The sequence below is a fragment of the Adiantum capillus-veneris genome, chromosome 28 (assembly GCF_014529385.1).
Source record: "Adiantum capillus-veneris isolate H3 chromosome 28, ASM1452938v2, whole genome shotgun sequence".
Classification (NCBI taxonomy): domain Eukaryota; kingdom Viridiplantae; phylum Streptophyta; class Polypodiopsida; order Polypodiales; family Pteridaceae; genus Adiantum; species Adiantum capillus-veneris.
In genome coordinates this window covers 86,378,602-86,399,155 of record NC_140958.1, presented here as the reverse complement: position 1 = coordinate 86,399,155, position 20,554 = coordinate 86,378,602, and the positions used below count along the sequence as shown (strand labels likewise).

The 20,554-nt window shown below is 44.0% G+C and overlaps 1 protein-coding gene across 3 annotated transcripts; it reads left to right on the top strand.

The window, feature by feature from the left end:
• Positions 1–135: 135 nt before the first annotated feature.
• LOC147420819 (uncharacterized) lies at positions 136–19,931 on the top strand. 3 transcript variants are annotated; one of them, XM_086504078.1, is made up of 18 exons: positions 136–695; positions 864–1,323; positions 1,412–1,519; positions 1,798–1,847; positions 1,977–2,066; positions 10,982–11,065; positions 11,192–11,248; positions 11,891–11,979; positions 15,473–15,603; positions 15,685–15,818; positions 15,901–16,028; positions 16,122–16,173; positions 16,291–16,432; positions 16,514–16,704; positions 16,852–17,026; positions 17,118–18,015; positions 18,926–19,262; positions 19,412–19,931. In XM_086504078.1, exons 1-18 carry the CDS (start codon positions 625–627, stop codon positions 19,719–19,721), a joined length of 3,507 nt encoding a protein of 1,168 aa, XP_086360204.1. In that variant the 5' UTR covers positions 136–624; the 3' UTR covers positions 19,722–19,931. The 3 variants fall into 3 exon arrangements, with proteins under 3 accessions (XP_086360204.1, XP_086360205.1, XP_086360206.1); XM_086504079.1 differs by lacking the exons at positions 136–695; positions 864–1,323 and having other exon boundaries at positions 1,431–1,519; positions 10,982–11,103; XM_086504080.1 differs by lacking the exons at positions 136–695; positions 864–1,323; positions 1,412–1,519; positions 1,798–1,847 and having other exon boundaries at positions 2,012–2,066; positions 11,165–11,248.
• Positions 19,932–20,554: the final 623 nt, after the last annotated feature.

Below are 20,554 nucleotides of genomic sequence, written 5' to 3'. Positions count from 1 at the left end.
GCGTGAGCACCAATTTGGAAGAGGATTTGACTTGGACGATGCAGACAAAGGCATGGCAGACCTTGAGCTTTTGAAGGGAGGGCAAGTGACCAAGGTGGCTAGAGCGCCGAAAAACAAGGCGAGAAAGGCGAGTATGTCCTCTGATTCCTCTCTGTCTCTGATTCTCGCGATGAAAAGTTCAAAGTTTCTCTCACATCACACTCCCTCTTGTTCAAAACTAGAATCCCGCTTCTTTTCTCTCACAATACACCTTGCCAGCGTGTACAATGGGCACAAAATGGGTCCAGACTCCAGTGTTGCTTCTCTCTCTCTCTCTCTCTCTTCAAAGTTCAGGGCCCAGGCTCTCATCTGCAAGAGCCTTGATGACACCTGGAGATGGCGACGAAGTGCATGTGCACCATCCAAGCTGACGTTGCCCGGTTAGGCTTGCACCGGCCAAGCGCAGCAAATGCCACCTTCCTCTACATTCTCTGGGCCCACGGGCCACAACACTCTCTATCTGGATTCTGCACGCACAGAGTGACACAGGATCAGATTGTTCTCTGAATCTACCTGTGTGTGTGTAGCATGCTCATTTAAGCTGCCGCTGCTCTTCCTTGCAGCCTGCTTGCCGGATCTGGCAGCATGGCGTCTCCTTCTGAAAGCCATTCCCGCCCTTCCGCTCTCTACTCGACGAAGCGCCTACAAAGCTTCAGGTGCTCAGAGAGAGAGAGAGAGAGAGAGAGAGAGAGAGAGAGAGAGAGAGCGCTATTAACGCAGCTTTATGTTGCTGTTTTCAATCATCGTGTCTGCATATCTCTTCGCTTAAATTTGAGATTAGGACGGTAGTAGTTATCATTTGATTTTCGCATCTCTGCATTCAGGCGGCCTGGCAAGGAAGGAGGTGCTCGACATGTCCCCGTTGAGGATGCCGCAAAGGTGGGCAAGACTTCCTTGGACAGATTACAAGTGCTCATTCCCAGCTTCAAGAGTGTCAGCGAAGAGGACTCACAGGGTGGCATCGTGAAGGGCCAACAGAAGGTTGAAAAGGAGAAGACCTTGGTGCTCTCTGCAGGCCGGCAATCTGCCTGCGGAGCGCACAACTTGTCTGCTGAGGAGAAGGAGCATGGTGATGGAGACGATATTAATTTCAATCACAGTATGTACCCTTCTTCTTTCGGCATCCATGTTGAAGACAGTGGTGCCGATGGCCGCTCTGTGGTCACCTCGATGCAGGCATGCTCTCCTCTTCTCTTCTTGGCCAAACTTCTCTCCATGTTTTGTCGTTTCTTCCATATATCACTTCCTAAGCAGAGCCATGGCAAGCGGATTGCTGCAGGCAAGGTACGGCCTCCATATCCATGTCTAGTCTATTGGTGAATGAGGGCAGTACTGTTGAAAACGATGGCTGTTTTGTTTTGTCTGTGTGTAGGATGTGCTCGCTACCTACCATGAATCGATTTTGTATGGCAAGGTGGCCCTTTCTACAAGAGTGAGAGCTGGTCTCCGTGGTCCTCTGCTGAGCTCGATCTTCCTGTTGGTAATGTAAACCTGATCGTTGTATTAATTATGACCAAGCGTCGAAACTCATTCTATCTAATGTGATAAATTGCTCAATCACACAATTGATTGCTATCAAGCGTCCTTTGTGGTCTAATGATTGAGCACTACTGAACATAATTTAGCTAGCAAAGATAATCAACAGACTTTTTTTTTTTTCAATCATTAAACCTTGATTAGTGTGATGAAGGCCATGCTTAAGGACAGCTGAAGAGTAGCAGACTGACAAAGATAAACTACAATTTGTGACTTTTGCAGCTAGAGTGCATTGCTGCTTCCTTGTTACTGGCACTCTACGTGCGCACAACGTGCGTTTGAATTTGTTCTCTCTAATTGTTGCCTTCATTTTATTCATTGTCTTACACTTTATTCATTGTCTTACATTTTATTCATTGTCTTACTGGTTCTCAAACTTCATCAACGTTGGTAATCTGCAGGTACACGGCAGGAAACCCTAAATGGATTACCAAAGTCCAGTTTTGCTGCAGTTTCTTCTTTTTGTTGGATTATATCATCAAGCTTTACAGGCAAGCGAATCACTTTCGGTCATTGTGTACGTATGAGAGAGAGAGAGAGAGAGAGAGAGAGAGAGAGAGAGAGAGAGAGGGGTTTGATCAAAGCTTGTTCAGCCAAGAAACCTCAAGCTTGGATGACAAGAAACCAAATCCATCTCAAATTTTACAGAGGGTAGTTATAATTTTATTTGGCATTAAACGGGCTGAATAAATTAGGTTTCTGGAGCGTTGGTGAGACTTCTTTTACTTTTGGGCTGTGGCAGTAACTTTGATTTTTAGATGCTTGCAATGCATGCGTTACCTGTTTGTCTTTGATAATAAGACGAATGGGAGGGAAGCCATGAGACTAATTGATAAACAACAACAAACCCCCCCCCCCCCCCCCCCCCCCCCCCCCCCCCCCCCCCCCCCCCTCTCTCTCTCTCTCTCTCTCTCTTCCTTCGCCCCTTCCTCCCGAGGGGCCTAAACTAAGAGAAGAAGCAGAAGTAGCAGAAGAAGTTTTACTGACTTACAAAGTCTTGCCGTGTGGCCTAATTCTAAAAGAAGTTCCCACCAATTCCCACCAACTTATGGGACCCCGCCGATGGGGCTCAAGTGACTAAGACTAAAATAAAGTAAGACACACACACAAAAACAAGTGATAATGTGGCAGTGGTACGGACACTCTGCAAATCACATTGATTGATGACGTTGGAGAGGGAGAATGGGGGAACACACCCGGCACAAACACAAGGGCCTCTCTATAGCTTAGGGGATCCACAACACCCCTATTCTCTCAGAAAACACCTTCAAAGAAACAATCGACACTAGCAGACCACCGCCTGCTCGATCTCCATTGCCATGGCCTGTCTCCACCCTTACACACACACACAGCAACTCAATCTCACTCTCAGACAACACACCGTCGGTTCGGGGGGGGACACACACTTCCACACGTGGCAATTGCCCGTGAGCTGCCCCAAAAAACTCATTACCCTTTGTAAAAAAACCTTCTTGCCTTGCCAGTTTTTGGTCTTCCTTGGTCAAGCTACCACCAATAGCCTACTGACCCGATCTGCAAACTGTAAAGACCCGAGGAAACCCCCTGTTTTCGTCTTCAGATTGCTTGCCTCTTGTCCCACTTTGAGATTTCCAATGCCGTCATCTGTGGCCGCAAAAAATGCGAAAAAGCATATGCTACTTTCCCCTTGATAGTACCTCCCGACTTCGTCCTGCCACACCTAGCTGATCAAGTGTCCGTTTGACGAATTGTCGATTCGTGCTAGCTCCTCCTGATGAACACTTCCACCGAGAACCTGGGCGAGGCCGAAAAACTGTCAAATGACACATTTTTCAATGCGGTCAGGTGGGCTCAAACCCGACCCCGTGAAAATCTTCAACTAACCATATCTTGCTAACTAGAGCTCCGATTTGCGATCCGGGAAGACACGCATGCTCCACAACTCGAGCTCTACACATGTATGCACTGACATCAGCTCGGACCACCTGTCCCTAGCTGCCCTATCCGTCGGGGATCTGCTACACACTTTACCTTTAAACTGCAATATCTTGAGCATCGGTGCTCCGTTTGACGAGCCGTCTGGACCGGCTTCTAGAGCACACATATCACTACACTATAGCACAAAAAACCCACATCTCGGGCACAGAAGGCCACCAACCTGCTTGGCTCTTTGCAGCACACCTTTGGCCTAAAAAAACACTTCGAGCATACACCTCCGCTATCCTTGGATTGCCTAGGGCCTTGGTACCTGCCCTAGCCTTCTGCACTGTACTCACATGCTGCCTCTGCCTGACATAGACCATCTCCTAGCTCGGATCAACTTTGGTTGCACCAACGTGGCAGATTGTATGAATGTTCGTAATTTGCGCTGTTGGTTGTTGACATGGCAAATTGTACGGATTTTTCGTATTTTATGCTGACTGTTCTAGGGCTAGCTTATGAACTAGATGCTTTTGGGATTTGTAGCTTTTCATGTGAACTGCTTTTGAGAGGCCTAAGGCCTTTAGATATATGGCAAGGGCTCACTATCTGGTAATCTTCCGGGTGAAGGTGTAGATAGGTGACCTTGCTCTTGTATTGAGTTCAAGCAATATAAAGAAATACCGAAAGGGATGCTAGGGCTTGGGGCTAGCGCTCTCTTGGGATGAAACTCTGCCACTCCTTGTTTGCACTCTCTCTCTCTCTCTCTCTCTCTCTCTCTCTCTCTCTCAGTTAAGTTGTTTTGAAGTGCTTAAAAGTTTGTTCAGTCTGTTCTTTTCCGTTGGCATGTGGTGCCTTCCTGTTATAGTGGTATTAGAGCTCCAGTCGTGTGCTTCAAAGTTACCCGGAACGGGAAGGGGGGCCTTTGGAAGTTTCCAGAACAGCCTCCCCCTCAAAAAGGCGGAACGGGAACGGAGGCCGAAACGGTAAGTTTTAAGTATGCTTAAATTAGGTTGGATTTAACCTATATGTTAGTAGAGAGCCATGTACACCCATTAGTCAAAGAGAATCCTATTTAGGTATGCTATGCAATGATTCTTCGGTCGTAAGGCTTACCCGCGATTGCGCAATACACAATACATGAATTGGCATCATCTTGCATCTTGATTCTTCATAAAAAGAACATTAACTCAAAGTTGAAGAATAGAGTCCAAACTCCACACGAAAGTTTGGAACAAAAAGATGATAGATCATAGATTATAAAGATGGCTTACAAGGCCATCCAAGGCGCTACAAAAAAGACATGTAGAGGCTAGAGTGCTAAATAACAGTTGCATAGTTTTTTCATGCGGCAACCATGCGTCTCACTCGGGCGGGTATGGAAGCTTGATATAAGCCCGATTCAGACCCCCCCAAGATTCCATACGTGGAATACCATACGGCACTAAAATATTAGTGTATATATATATATATCTCATAACAAATAGCAATTAAAATTAAAACACTAGACCCTAGAGAGTAGCACATTTGATTAAAAAGAGGACATTTCTTATTTCAAACGTGAAGGTGATGTTATTGTATTTGGGGATATGAATGCTCGCATTTTCTTGCCACCACAAGATGGAGGAAATCTTGGTGCAATCAATTTGGGCATCGGCTGTCCCAAATGATCCTTGCATATTCCTGTAAAATGCAAGCTGATCCTTGATTTTGCGTTGCATGTCACGATCAGAGTGAAGCTTCTTCAAGATGATATTCCAATGTGTTTACCTCCGAATCATGCTCTTGCTCTGCACCTTGGAACTCTAGGTCCACACAAAAGCTGCACCATGAAGAGATGAACTATAGGCATTCCACTTGCTACTGCAAAGGTCTTTGATTTCTTCGAGCCTATCTGGGTCCTTCTTCTGCTCTTCAAGGGCCTCAACCATGCGATCCATTGCTTCATAGACCTTGCCAATGCAAGGTTGCATACCATCCATCACTCTAAGCAAGTGGATCACTGGTTTCACCATATACTCTTTAGGGACTCCCAAAACGCAGGATCCTCCACCTTCCCTGTACAAATGATCCCTGCGACTGTACTTGCATGGGTAGTCTCAACAAACTCTGTACTAATGAAGAGCTGCCGCATTGCACTTTGACACTCTACAAAGCGGCTTATCATTAAATAGTTGTAGGCGAAGCGTGTTTCAAAAAACTTTAGAAGCACTTTGTCCCTCGATCGCTTCAAGAACTCGGCTCGAAGTATGTTGTGGTTGTTGATGAAAGCAACCACCTTGGACGTGGATGCAATGAGATGCTCTATCCAAGGTAGTTTGTTGAAATTCTTCAAGAGGTTGTTAAGGCAAAGTGCCATGCAAAAGGACACCGTGATGTGAGGATAAGCGCCTTCCAAAATAGCTCCGACTGCCCTGTTTGATGCCTCCCCATTGGTGACTAGACCTATCACAAGGTCTGACCCAATGGTCTCTACGGCCGAGGCCCACTCACCCGCAAGGATTTCTGTTGGTTTCCTTGTCTCCGTGGCGTCATGGGAGTGGGCAAAATATATCTCTCCTTTGAAATAGGCAACAATGCCATGGATGGACCTCCTCCTTGTGTCGCTCCATCCATCCGCAATGAGGGTCACGCCATACTTCGTCCATTGCCTCTTCATGTTGAGCCACAACGGCCTCTCTCTATTGAGTAGAGTAGTGCGGAGGGTCTCGAAGAGGGCGGCACATTGCGTGCCCCATACTCTCCAATCCTCGTGCACATTGTCTTGAAGTACTCCGACCTACACAGTGCACACAAGAGGTATTAGGATTTACAATTTAGATGAGGATGAGAATTAAGATGGAAAATCATGAGAGAATGATAGTCTTACCGAGCCTCTATGAAGGGGATGTGATCATGATAGAAAAAGCGTGCAACACTTGCTTCCACATCCTCCTTTCTATTTGGATCCCAAGTGGAATGTAAGGTGCGTTGGTGAGGTTTGGGAGTGGAGACTGGAGTAGTATTGGTCATTGAAAATGGCAATCGAAATGATGTAGCCCCCGTCTCCGCCGTTGCCGCATTACTATCACCATCGATCGATGAAGAAGGTGTAGAAGAGAGAAAGACCAAGTAGTTGGGGTCGATTGCGGGATGCTTCGGCTTGGCCGCGTCTTTCTTCTCTTTGTTGGCTTCGATGGCGGCATCCTTGGCTTCGAATACCTTCAACAATTGCTCGTTGACTGCCTTGCATATTGTTACTTGTTGTCCCTCTAGCTTAAGGAGGTGAGCACGTACTTTAGTTGTGCCGGATTGCCGTTCATAGCCTCATAGTTTACACTTCCATTCACGTGCACCACCGGCCTTTCCCAACACTTGAGAATGCATTTCGTCCCACCATGAAGCTTTGTCCTTCTTCTTCTTCGTGCCCAAGGACACACATTCACTTGATGCGGAAGCTTGGGCCATGATGAGAGAGAGAGAGAGAGAGAGAGAGAGAGAGAGAGAGAGAGAGAGAGAGAGAGAGAGAGAGAGAGAGAGAGAGAGAGAGAGAGAGAGAGAGAGAGAGAGAGAGAGAATGAAATGAAATGTTATATTAACGTCTTCAAAAGGCCAGAGTGACCTATGAGACCAAACTGATACAAAAGTGGTGAATCTGTTACAATGTCTGAAAAGTGTGAGTGTGAAAACAAATGCGAAAAACTAAATACAAAGTATTAGATAAACTTCTTAAGAGCATTCTGGGTGTCTGGCTAGAATGCTTCTAATCCTTTGTTGTAGTCTCCTCCGATAAAGTGTGCTTCTGCATCTCGGTCGTGGTCGTCTCGATTTACTAAGCTCAATCGCCTTGTCAATGAGGGTGCCTTTGGTATGAATGTGGGTACTCCTTTGTGCTCGCTGCTGGCCTCTTGCTTCTCCTTTCATTCCTGCTTCTCTCGATCCGAAGAAATCTGTGATCTGCCTCTGAGGTTGTAGTGCTCTTTGTCTTCTCATTAGATTATCCCTCTGCCGATGTAGTTCCAGTAGGTACAGGCCTAAGCACCTTTGATCTTGGTATTGCATGACTCTATCTAGAGGTCCAAAGCTTTCTTTAAAGGCAATGAAAACGCCCGCGTATCTCATAGTATACGGTGCAATGGCATATGTAGTGTAACTCTGTCTCCGGCTCCATTCCGCATAACTTGCAAATTTTGCTCTCATGTGGGATTTCCCCAAATCTGCCAAATTCAATTTCCAACTGGTGTGAGGATGTACGAATCTGACCAATAGCACATCTCAAACCATGAGACAGGTGGGTATCCATGTAGCTCGGGCGAATCACAAAACCATCTTCAGATAGTTGTAGGAAGTTTTCTTTGTAGTCGGCCATCTTCGTGCCCAATTCTTGTGTAGGGTCTACCCATGTCCTCTTAGTGTCCAACTGTATAAGATCCTGGCGGATGATTTTATTAATCTCCGTTCGTGTGATTGCCAGTGATGGAGCCTCAAGAGAGTATTGGAAGGGGGGTAATCTTTCCATACTGAACCCGTGTCTCTAAAACCACGAGGACAGTTGCGCCATACCAGCATGATGCATCTCCTTTCATTGCTAATTGTCGAGAGGATTCGAGGGCCAATCCAGTATATTGGCAATTATTTGTATCCCATAAACCATGTATAGAGGACACTGATCTGGTAAGAGCTTCAATTTCTATCGGAGGGGCAGCTAGTTCCGCTTGGGTAATCGTGTGTGGTACGGAGGCCTTGGCTCTAATCATTCGGGAAATCATAGATACCAAAGGTCTCTCCATTGACTTCCAATTATCCTGATCCACAGATGGTCCCCAAATCTGAACCCCATAAAGCATAGCCGAAGCCACCGCAGTATCAAAGAGCCAAAGTTTTGTTCGTGGTTCTTGAAACTGCACTTGTGAACACATCCTCTCCAACCCTCCCAAGGCCGCAGAGGCTTTGGACAATCTAGCATCCCCTGCTTTCTTAAGAGTAAACTTCGGTCCTGTAAATACCACACCAAGGTATGTGTATGCATCTGTGTACTCTATTGTATCCTGGCCATATGCAAATGTAGGTGCCGATCTCCTAACCCACTGCGGTGTGGTGTTAAACACCATAACTATGGTTTTACCCAAATTTACCGATAGTCCGCTGTCTTCCGTGAATTTATGTAATACATCTAGTTGCCTCTGCATTCCATCTGGTGATTCTGCTATCAATACAATATCATCTGCATACAACAACAGAGGGATCCATGATCCTGCAAGTTGAGCACCTTTGTCACCCTCTCTATCATTGTAATCTAATACCTCATCTATATACATACCAAATAAAGTAGGGGACAATGGGCATCCTTGCTTTACTCCAACGGTGGAATGAACAATGTCGGAATCCCCTTCTGGAGTGCGTACATAACCAGTTACTCACCCGTATAAGGCCATGATCCCCCAAATAATCTTTTTGGGGACCCCTAACTCTTGCATTTTGCGCATCAATCTGGCCCTTGTTACTGTATCAAAAGCTTTCCGAAATTCACAAAGCAACAATACATCCTTCTCCCGCTTGCTCTTCCTTCCTCAATAATGGCTCTGAGCGTAAGAATATGATCTAGAGTGGAATAACCCCTCCTGAATCCAGCTTGTCTTGTTGCCCTTATGCCCTCATTCTCTGCCCATCTACTCAATTTTTGTTCCAGAATGGATGCATACAGTCGGGTCAATGTGTGGCTCGGCTGCCCACATCCTATTATAGATCTTTTCCACATAGACTGAATCAGTCTTTGGCGTGAAAGTATATCTTGTGTGTGTCTTCTTCCTTTGTACTTGAGAGGCATTGTATTGGAAGGAAATTGATAAGGTCAAGAGAGCATGATCCACTGCAATCCCAACCGGTCTGGGACCCACCTTAAAGTCCTCGATACTAGAAATAAAGCTTGGTGAAGTCATGACATAATCCACTGTACTGGCCCCATGCCTGTGCGGGAAGCATGTGAATCCCCCAGATAAAGGGAAATTCTCTAGACCATTAAGTATGGCCAAACCATGTGTAGTTGCCATTTCCATGAGATGTCTCCCATATTCAATGTGTTCTTTATCCTGTGAGTTTCTAGTAAGCCCCTCCTGTGATAAATCCACTTCTTTGAGTATTTCCTCAGAAGTATCATAGAATACTGCTTGAGAGTTGGCCGTTCTGGCATTAAAGTCTCCTAAGAGAACGATGTCTCCATCTGTAGAGAACTCCCATATGTCATTATTCAATATGGAGAAAGGGGACTGTCCTTTAGGTGAGGAGTAGACTGATGTACTTGGAGGGAAGTAGCATATATCGATATATAGAAATCTACCTTTCTCGGCTCTCATTCTCACTCACATATACCTTGCTTGTTCATCTTTCTTGATAATCTGTAGTAGTGGTTTCAGCTCCTCCTTAAATAAGATTGCTACTCCTCCTGAACCCCGGCTACCTCGTAGAGATCTCGTGTTTGGTCGACCAGCTGTTTCCCATAAATACTCCTTCACATGTGGCATAAGCTGTCCCGGTATCTAGTGTGTCTCTGAGTAGAAAACTATGTCTCTGTCCCTAAAGCTGTCTTCAAAGGCACCTACATCTAGCCTATATGATCCATTACAATTCCACGCCGCTATCCGGAGCGTCGCCCCATAGGTCTCGCACCGTCATGATGAGCGCTTTTCCAGAACCACTACTTTCCCTCCTCTATAAAAGGCGATTTTCCCCTTTTCTCTTGCTGCCCTGATCTCTGGCATCAACTCTTGCATGTCATTATTCAATATGGATAAAGGGGACTGTCCTTTAGGTGAGGAGTAGACTGATGTACTTGGAGGGAAGTAGCATATAGCGATATATAGAAATCTACCTGTCTCGGCTCTCATTCTCACCCACATATACCTTGCTTGCTCATCTTTCCTGATGATCTCTAGTAGTGGTTTCAGCTCTTCTTTAAATAAGACTGCTACTCCTCCTGAACCCCGGCTACCCTGTAGAGATCTTTTGTCTGGTCGACCAGCTGTTTCCCATAAATAACCCCACATGTGGCATACGCTGTCCCTGTATCTGGTGTGTCTCTGAGTAGAATACTATGTCTCTGTCCCTAAAGCTGTCTTCAAAGGCACCTACACCTAGCCTATATGATCCATTACAATTCCACGCCGCTATCCGGAGCGTCGCCCCATAGGTCTCGCACCGTCATGATGAGTGCTTTTCCAGAACCACTACTTTCCCTCCTCTATAAAAGGGGATTTTCCCCTTTTCTCTTGCTGCCCTGATCTCTGGCATCAACTCTTGCATGTGTGCCACTTGTGCCAATGTAAGGTCATCTCCCAGGGTCTGGGTACAAAAAGTACAAAGGACTGAAAAGAAAATAGTGGGTAGGGGTGGGGTGAAAGCTGATACAAAGCGTGAGCTGATACATTGGAGCTCTCTTGACAGTCGAGGCATCAGAGAGAGAGAGAGAGAGAGAGAGAGAGAGAGAGAGAGAGAGAGGCAATTGAGATCCTCGTTCTTTCTTACAATGCAGTGCTCCAGTCCGTTTGTATTACGCTCTCTCCATAAATGGCATTATCGATTTCATAAGCACTTTTCCTATATACTTCACACTCAGGTGCACTATATAATTCCACAGCCCAATTATTTACAACTGTAAGTTGCTTCATATGTCCACAACTACTTATTAATAGTTATTGTGGATGTGCTTGACAAGGTCGTGATGGTGATGTTTTACTGGCAGTGGAATTATGACAGACGCAGCAATACCTGAGGTTTTTTTGGTTTTTCGGCTTCTAAGGTGAGTTAAAGAATTCAAGATTTATGCATAGGTGGCTATTATGATGAAAAAACCTTTTGCTTGGACTCCTCAATCAATGCCCAATGCTAGCTTGCTGTGTGAGTGATTACAGCATAAAGTGCATACAGTGTTATTGATTGCAGAGTGCATAATACATGACCTCGAGGCTCAAAAAGAGTAAAAGCGCTGCCTAAATATTTTATGTTTCCAAAAATTTCTAGGGTTCTGTTTGGCCTTTGCTTTGCTACAATGTATCGTGAGTGAAATGCAATGGTACTTTGAGCTGGTAAAGGATGACTTGGTGCACCAGTAAAAAGACCATGCTTCTTGGACTTTCGACGTGTTGAGGTCCAGGTCCATATTATGAAGTACTTTTGAATAGGTGACTGATCAACGTTAATACATGACAGAAACTTTGAGAATTTCCATCTGCATGTTGGCTCCAGAAGCTGGCCTTACGCATCAATTGCTATCTTCACCCTTGTTTATTAGTTCACGGTTTACATACTTATGTTTTCTCGATAGAAACCCTTCTGCAAAGCATTCATGTAAATCGATTTTGGCCATGTTCATTGTGAAGGCTAACTTTTTGGATGTAAGATATGCTGGTGGTGTGCAACTGAGTATTTGTTTTTGTGACAGGGCTGTGCCATTCTTGTCATCTTGGGTGTTGTCAGGGGGGGCAGTGGCACAAGAGATCTGCCTGCTCATTACCTACGCTTTTGGTGTTTGTGAGTAAATCCTGAGACAATTAGCTGTCACTGCTCTGTTTTTGTGCTTTGTAAGTATGCTGTTATAAGTTCTTTCTTTCAACTTCCCTCTGAGTAGTCTAGGAATCCTTCTGATCGCTTGTTGATGGGGCAACTAATCAGCTAACTTTAACACTAACTGAAAGTAGACAAAACACTAATGAAATACTCGACACATACTGAGAATGCCTACCTGAAAACGGTTTTATTGCTATGAAAGATAAATCACTACATGAGTTTATCTACAAGATCATAAGGGTAGTTGTGACTGGTAGGTGTGTTAGGAGTTGGTGGGGAGTTGTGATTGGAGTAGCCCCAATCAAGCTGGGTGGGTTAACCTATTTTCTAAATTACAACAAGATAATTCACCCTTGCATGATATTTTCATTAGATGCTACGATTTCAGATTCTCCACCAGATTGGTGTGCTCCAGGTACTATGCGGTGGTCTTCATGGTTGCAAAAAATTGAGGTTGGAGTACTTTTGATAGGAGTTGGTGGGTAGTTGTGATCGGAGTACTTTTATGTAGCTGGGTAGGTTAACCTATTTTCTAAATTACAACAAGATAATTCACCCTCGCATGATTTTTCCATTAGATGCTGCGATTTTGGGTTCCACACTAGATTGGTGTGCTCTTTCCGGTGGTCCAAAAAGTTGAGACAAATCGAGCTCTTTTACAAATGAACTATGCCTTGATGTCCTCAGTTGCCAAAGATAGAATACCTTTTTCAATTGAGGAGGCACTTTCACAACCGAAGTGGAAGGAGGCCATGCCAAAAGAGCTCGAATCCATCAAGACAAGGCCACGCGGAAGGTCATTGTGTCAAAGGTCTACAAGACCAAGTACAAATTGGATGGTTCATTGGATAATCATAAGGGTCGTAATATTCCTCTGGTATAGGTGGGCTCTAAAGTTTTCTGTGAAGCTTGCTGATTTGACTGCCAAGTCCTTGCTCTAAAGAAGTCAGTGATCTCCCTCTGTGAATGTCTCCCATTGCTTGATCTCCTCAAGAGACTCTTCCTGTGTCTGTGCAGCTCTAGCAAAAACATGTGGCATCTCTGATCTTGATATCTCATCAACGGTCCAAAGCCCTCTTTGAATAGACAATGAAAGCGGCCTTGTACCCATAGTTACTTGGAACAGGAAATTGGAACAGGGAACGCGGAACGGCAACATGCATGAAATGCCATTCCCTGTTTCCGATACTCACGTCCGAAACATGGACGGGGGTTTGGAATGGGAAATTAGGATGGGAATGGGGAACGGAGACCTGAAAATGGCCATTCCTTGAAACTATGCTCGTATCTCATAATATACGGGACAATGACAAATGTGATGTAACTCTGCCTCTGGCTCTATATGACACAATTGGCATATCCTGGCTGTTGCTGATATTCTCCTAAATTTGCTAGTCTCAATCTCTAGCTGATGCGATGATGTGTGCATCTGACCAATAGCACATTGTATCCCATGGGATAAATGAGTGTCCATATAGGCCGGTCTGATAACATATTTATCCTTTGTTAGTTGGAGAAGGTGCTCTCTATAGAAAGCCATCTTCATGCCCAACTCTTGTGTCGGCTACCGGTATGCTTTTAGAAAAGCACACGCTTGAAGCTTTGATAACACTGTAATCACTTCTGGCGAGTGATCGGACGGAAAGACAGATAGAGCGGCAATCTACATACTTTAACATTTCAAACACTTAATATTTGAGAGAGACGACACGGCGCGGCGGAGTTCCGAGCCAAGACGCGTTGGCCCCAAAGATTGGCATGATGGAGCTGATGGTTATAATGCCTTGTGGGTGACTACCATGGGTCTATACCTTGCACTTTCCTTTAAGGGTGAATCTGGGCTTATGTTGGATTCATCTAGGTATATACCCCTTTCGGTATTTCTTTATTATTGATTCAAGTGGGTACAGCTCGCGATGGAACTAGCTCTTCAAGCTCTGCTTGCAGATGCCTTGAAGACTGGCCCATAGGGCACTTATAAAGAGTACATGGGTTGCTAAAAGCAGAGCCCCAAAAGCATAGGTTCTAAAAGTACTTAACTCAAAAAGCAACTGCTCCAAAAGCTAGCGCTCTGGCTGCTGTGAATCAGGGCCGCAAAACGCTGGAATCCGTACAAGTGCCTCGTGCCAGTCGCTTAGTGCAAAAAGCGGAAATTCCATATAGTCAGCTACATGTCATCAGCCAACGTATTTTGCGGGATTTCCATATAGTAGTCTGCCATGTCAGCACTTCAGCATAATTTGCGGGGGTCCGTACGATCGCCACATCATCAGCTTGTCTCACCATGTGGGCCATTTTAAGGTTTTGGATTCATTGGAATGGAGTGCTTAGCTTGATGAGTTGGAAGATGTAAAGAGGGAGCTCATCAATGAAGAAGGCTTATTGAAACCATGTGGAACTAATGAACTTACCTTAACACTAACTGAAAGTAGACAAGACGCTAATGAAATACTCAAGACTCAAGCTGAGAAGACCAAGAGAAATGAGAACACTTGAAAACTAATCTCACTGCTATGAAAGACAAATCACTATATGGGTTTATATACATCTTGAGAGAGGGTAGTTGTGATTGGTAGGTGTGATAGGAGTTGGTGCATAGTTGTGATTGGAGTAATTTTATGTAACTTCAATCAAGGTGGGTGGGTACGCAAACCTTTTTCCTGGATTAGAACAATATAATTCACCCTTACATGATATTTCATCACATTTATCATGGCCAATCGGTAAAATACATCAAAGCAGGTTTAAACATTAGGGAAGCTCATTCCACCCCCCTTGGTAGCATGGTAATCGTGAAATGCTTTTTGTGGGTCTGGAGGGTGAGACCCTTCCAGCAAATTAAAAGATTTAGCTTGATCAGGTGAAAAAATACCATTTCTCTAAAAACAAAAGTTGCCATCTATTTTGTAGCCAATATTTGATTCATCTGAATTGTGAAGTTCAATGTGTGACTGTTTAGAATGAATGATCTTGGTGGGGGATTTTCAACAACGTTCGCCTGGACACCAAACACCCATCCCAACAATATCCTAGGCTAGATCCCTCTCCTGACCTGGACATAACAGTGTCTGAGGACCTCAAAGCTTCGTGTCTACAATCAGGTCTCGGGAGATGAACCTGTCTTAATCCAATCGATTCTAGTTTAAATTATGGGTTGCAAGTAGGGTATTTTTCAGATTTAGGGGAAACAATTCAAACAAAAGAGGAGGTTTCCTAGAAGGTAGGGAAAAAGTAGAATCTTCAAGTTTAGAAAAGAATGAATAATAGCTACGTTCCTGTTATTCATATGCTACCATTGAGAAAGCATGTACTATATGAACGACGTTGCATGAGTGCTGTGGCAATTCAATAGTGTTCATCTATCAATAAAAGCAGATAGGGTACAGTCACTTGAATGAGATCATGCCATATTCAGGGCTCGTAGGTCTAACTTGGACCTTGTGTCTGCTACTTCCAGTTTTTTTAGCAGCTGGTATACTGCAATGGGTAGAATGGCGAGCCACTCCCCAATCTGTCAGGGACGCGAATGGCTGCCCCTCCTATGGATGCCTGAGCTTCTTTGAAGCTTTCTACTTTATCATTGTTACGGTGGGTAATCATCAAACCCCATTTTTGCTGTAATATTAGAAGGCGATTGACACAGTGGAAGAATATCTGTCAAGTGAACAGGTTTCCACAGTGGGATATGGTGACATTACCCTAAAGTCAAACTGGGGACGTCTTATTGCCATCCTTGTGATCATAGCTGCTGTTGTTTTCATTCCTGTGGAAGTCAACAAAATCCTTGATCTCGCATCAAGAAAGTACTCTTCATAGCCAAAACTACTCTCTTTCAGCACGTTTCTCTAGCTCAATTCATTTTGTAAAATGTGCATCATTTTGCAGACCTTATGGCGGCAAATATGCAGTCCAGAAAGTTGTGGGATCACGATTCATAATCATGAGCGGAAACATATCCTATCGAGCATTGGAGGACTTCCTCTCTGAGTTCTATCATCCTTCTCATGCCAAAGGTCTCTCATAAGCATGACTACCACTTGATTTTTTGAGTCTGAGTGGTTAGCAGCAATCATTGTTATTAAGAGCAATTGAGTTTTGGTGTGCAGACATGCGAGCTTTTCCGCTTCGATTGGTCATCATGGCTCCTTTCAAACCTTCGTAATGTTATGCTGCCAAATTGATTTTTCTTTGCACATTTGTTTCTCTTGGTTTCCTCTTCAGGGACTCACATGCCATGCCAAAAAAGCACTTATTTTCTTTTGAATTTGACTTCAGATTTGAGATTAAAGTTTTGCTGACAAAGTACAAAGGTCGTGTTGAGTTTATTGAAGGCACCCCATTGAAGGACTCTGATCTTGAACGTGTAAGTGCCAACGTTGCATCGGCTTTCTTTCTGATGGCGGATCATCTTGCACAGGTTAGGCTTACAGATCTGTATTGAAAGCAAAGCATCAGGTGAAACTTGTGAAGGGTAAAAGCTTCCGTGAAATGAGATCAGGATCCAGATGCTGAGGATGCAATGCAAATAATGCGTTCACTGTCAGTGCATCGTTTCTGTGGCTCCAAGGTGCGTTTGATTGTTGAAATGTTGAAACCAGAGAACCAAGATAATCCCATATGGGACGATGCAGATGGTGGAATTGAGATTGTGTGTCCAGAAGCCATCTGTTATCAACTTCTTGCTCGCAGGTGATAAGTCATGTGAATGTTGGACCCCTTTTCGGCTGGATTCTGTTCTTGTTTCACTGCTTTATCTAATGGCCAGTCTTTGTTAATACAATTAGTTATTGAGGAATATGTTTTGCAGTCCAATGCATGTAGTGAACTCTTTTGCAGTTGTCAAGTGAAGGGCCTATCGACGTTTGTTATCAATCTCTTCAAGTCTGGACTGAAATTACGCAATTCACTTCCTGGAAGCTGGATTCAGCAGTACTGCCATGGGCAGCAACAAGAAATTTATCCTGTTATTTTACCCTTATTTTTCTTCGAGAATTATTTGTCTTTTGATGAGGTGAGTAGGTTTCAAGTCGTCTTTTATTAGTCAGTTGTGCAGGCACACTTATGCAAAAACCTATCTAACATCCGCTGCTAACAATTGGCAGGCCGCAGAAATTGTGTATCGTGAATTTGAAATCATTCTGTTCGGTTTGGATATCTTAACTGACGAGGAAACACGCGAAGTGGTACTTTTTCCCAGAAGACGTATACTCATGTCTTCTGACATTGGATTGGTTATTGCTGAAGACCTTGCTATAGCAGAAAAAGTCTCAATGTATGGAAAACATTCTCTGCCATCCTGGGCTACAAACATATACAAATCATGCCACAATGATTTTACTACTTCTCGTGATAGAGGCAATCTATTGATTCATGATGTGAGGCAAAAAAGGTCTAAAACTGATGAATATAGATCTGGTCCAAATTCCTCGGGTTCAGGTAAACGGCGGGAAAAGAATCATCAAGGTAGCTTTGGCCTAATGAGCTCTGGCCACAAAGCCGAGTTACAAACACAGCTGCGCGAGATAGTATGTGCATCAACTTTGGGGCCTAATGGTACTCTTGCACCACTAGAAGAAACACACGATGAGGAAAGCAATCAGCAAACAGGGGATGAGAATCCCAAGGTCTATTCATTGCAAGAAGCTGTGGATCTGATAACTCAGTGGCCGCCTTTGAAACTGGAGAAGCCAGATTACTCAGTTTTAAGGAAAAGAGCTGCCACCATCCGGAAGAACCTGGAAGAAAGAACTATGACATTTGTAAACTTGGACAGGCCTCATGTACTCTTATGTGTACAGGGAAAGTGGCCTATGAATCTATTTTACTTTGTGGAACAATTGCGAACCCCTTTCCTACCCAAACCACCCATTGTGATTATGCATCTTGACACCCCCAATGCCACAGACTGGGGTTGTGTTGGCATGTTTGATGATGTTTATTTTCTTCGTGGGTCCCCAATTTATGAGATTGACCTGTTGCGTGCTGGGGTGCTGCAAGCAGGTAATTTCTGCTCCATTTATGCACCATTCCATGTGTTTGCAATGTAGTATTTTACCTATTGTGCATATAATGGCATTTCTATATGAACCTAATTACACAGAAAGTCCTCAGTTTGCTTGCAGGCTGATCTTATTTGAAGCATATCGAAAGGTATATGTCAGTCAACATACAAAACCATGATGCAAACCCAGTGTACAGACCTTTAAATTAATGTATGCTTGTGCATGCATCATGCATGCTGCATGTTGAATAATGTCGTATTAGCTAACATGCAGATTTCATGTTTTCCTGCAAGATGCATCCAGCTGGTGTGGTGTTGATTGTTTATATTGTAGGCGTGGGTATGCCATATTATCTACCTTCTGATGTAGCTAAACTGTTGATTTAGTGCTCTCTTGTGATTTATTATGGTGGACTCTACTCTGCCTCTGGAGCCATGATAGAAATTCGAAAAAGTTATCTTTGTGCTCGTTTGTGTATGAGTGTGTTGTGTGTGTGGCTGTCTATCGTTGTAATGGACTCAATAATCATACACGAGAAATTAACCGTCAGCTCCATAATGTATTGTTTATATTAACAGATACTAAAGACCCTAGACATCCCCACTAACATCATCAGTTCCCAATAGTAAGCATGTTTCTAGGAATTAACATGTGCTCCCAAGGAAGAAGCCTTTTGAATCTTGGCAAGGTTTCTAAGACCAATGCCACTACTCCTGTGCCTGCTTGTTGAATGTTGGACTGATTGCTTGATTTGTCTTTGTAAGTGGTTTACATGTTCTGGCAAGGTATTTTAAAAATGGAAGAGGATAGTGCTTGTTTCTAAGTGGGAATCATAACTGCAAACAAACTGCTCCTAGAAACTTAAAATGCATTCAATTACTAAAATGCTGGACATGTGGCCATGACAGAAAAGGTAGTACTCTTGTCGCACAGAGGCAGACTTGCAATCGACGAGGATCCAACAAGTGAGGACAATGGTGAGCTTACACCATCATCTCTTGTGCTAGACGTGGACAACGTGATGATCACAGCTACACTGGAGAGATTATTACACCCTGTGAGGGATCGCATCCTGGTGGAGTTGCATCGGGAGATTGAAATTCACTATTTGCGCCCAAAGCTTCGCTTAAATGCAGTATGTTTTGACCCGATGCTCTACAGCCGCAATCGTGCGGGGACTTTTTTATTTGCTCCAGCCTTCATGGAAGGCAAAGGGTTCTGTTCAGCTTCTCTAACTTTCTTGCTGTAAGTTCGACATGAAACTTTGCACAATTGTGGAGCATTAATGTGCATTTCGATGTCGCATGTTATGCAGTGTTCTATGATTAGTTGGGTGCTGGTTATTGGTTGCATAAATAGAGGAGATGCATTCATATTGCTGAATGTTGTTGCAGGTATGCGCTCTTTTTCAACAGAAACACGGTGGCAATAACAGAAAAAATGATATCAGGTGGAGAAGTGGTGGAAGGGGAAGGAGGAGAGCAGGTAGAGGGTGCAAGGCTGGAACAGGTGGAGGTCCCAAAGGGGTATGAAGGCAGGATGTATGGGGAGATGGTGGTGGGGATGTTGCAAGAGAAGCAATGGCTAGCTCTTGGGCTGTACCGTCCTGTGGGGTATTGCAACTCCATTGTCTCTTATGTCTACACTAATCCCCCTTCTAAGGAAATCCTTGTTCAGGGAGACCTTGTGTATGTGCTTCGCTGAGCCGAATCCCTAGTGCTGCCAAGCTCATAATCGTTGGTGTTGTGTCACATGTTCCCATGATGTTTGCTGCCAGGCTCATAATCTCATCATTCTCATGGGCATGCTGCATCATCAGTTATCTTTCTGGTGGCATGTCTTTCCAGCATTTGTTTAGTTCCCCATTCTGTAATTGGGCTTTCCTGCAGTTATGTGTGTAGGTTTTGATGTTCAGCTCTTTTGCATTTTTTCGCTCCCTTTGTTTTTTTGGGTATAATAATTGTGTTTTCTTCGGCTTGTTTTTTTTTAAAATAAAAAAAAAGAGGGGGTCCAACTAGGTATCTATTAGCATCCTATTGCCTAAGTTTTTCCTTTGCCGTTTTCTTGTTGGAGATGTACATCACGGGTTCTTTTCAAACACCTGATAAGCATGCTTATAACAGTAAGTTTATTCAAACACCTGATAAGCATGCTTACTTATGACAGTTTTTCTAAGCTTTCCGTCCCCCATCATATTGTCTAGTCGAATTTGATGGTCAGTTTGCATGGCCTACAAGGTTCCTGAGTTCAAACAGGTAATGAGGTAACTTTTCGGAGTGCAAATTGATAGGAGTGCAAAAAAGCACAAAGTTTCACTGATTGCTACAGGAATGTGACCTTACTTAGACCCTTCCTGCAAAAAAGTCAACAAACAACTTTCAAATGATGCCTTACCTTTGTGAAAACTTTTATCATGTGTACTGTCTCAAAGCAACTCAAGCACAAACCGGAATACAAAAAATACTCAAACATGGTCATTAATACAGATTGTTGTCGAATACCTGGTGCTTTGAAGATAACTCGGAAAGGTTGCCATT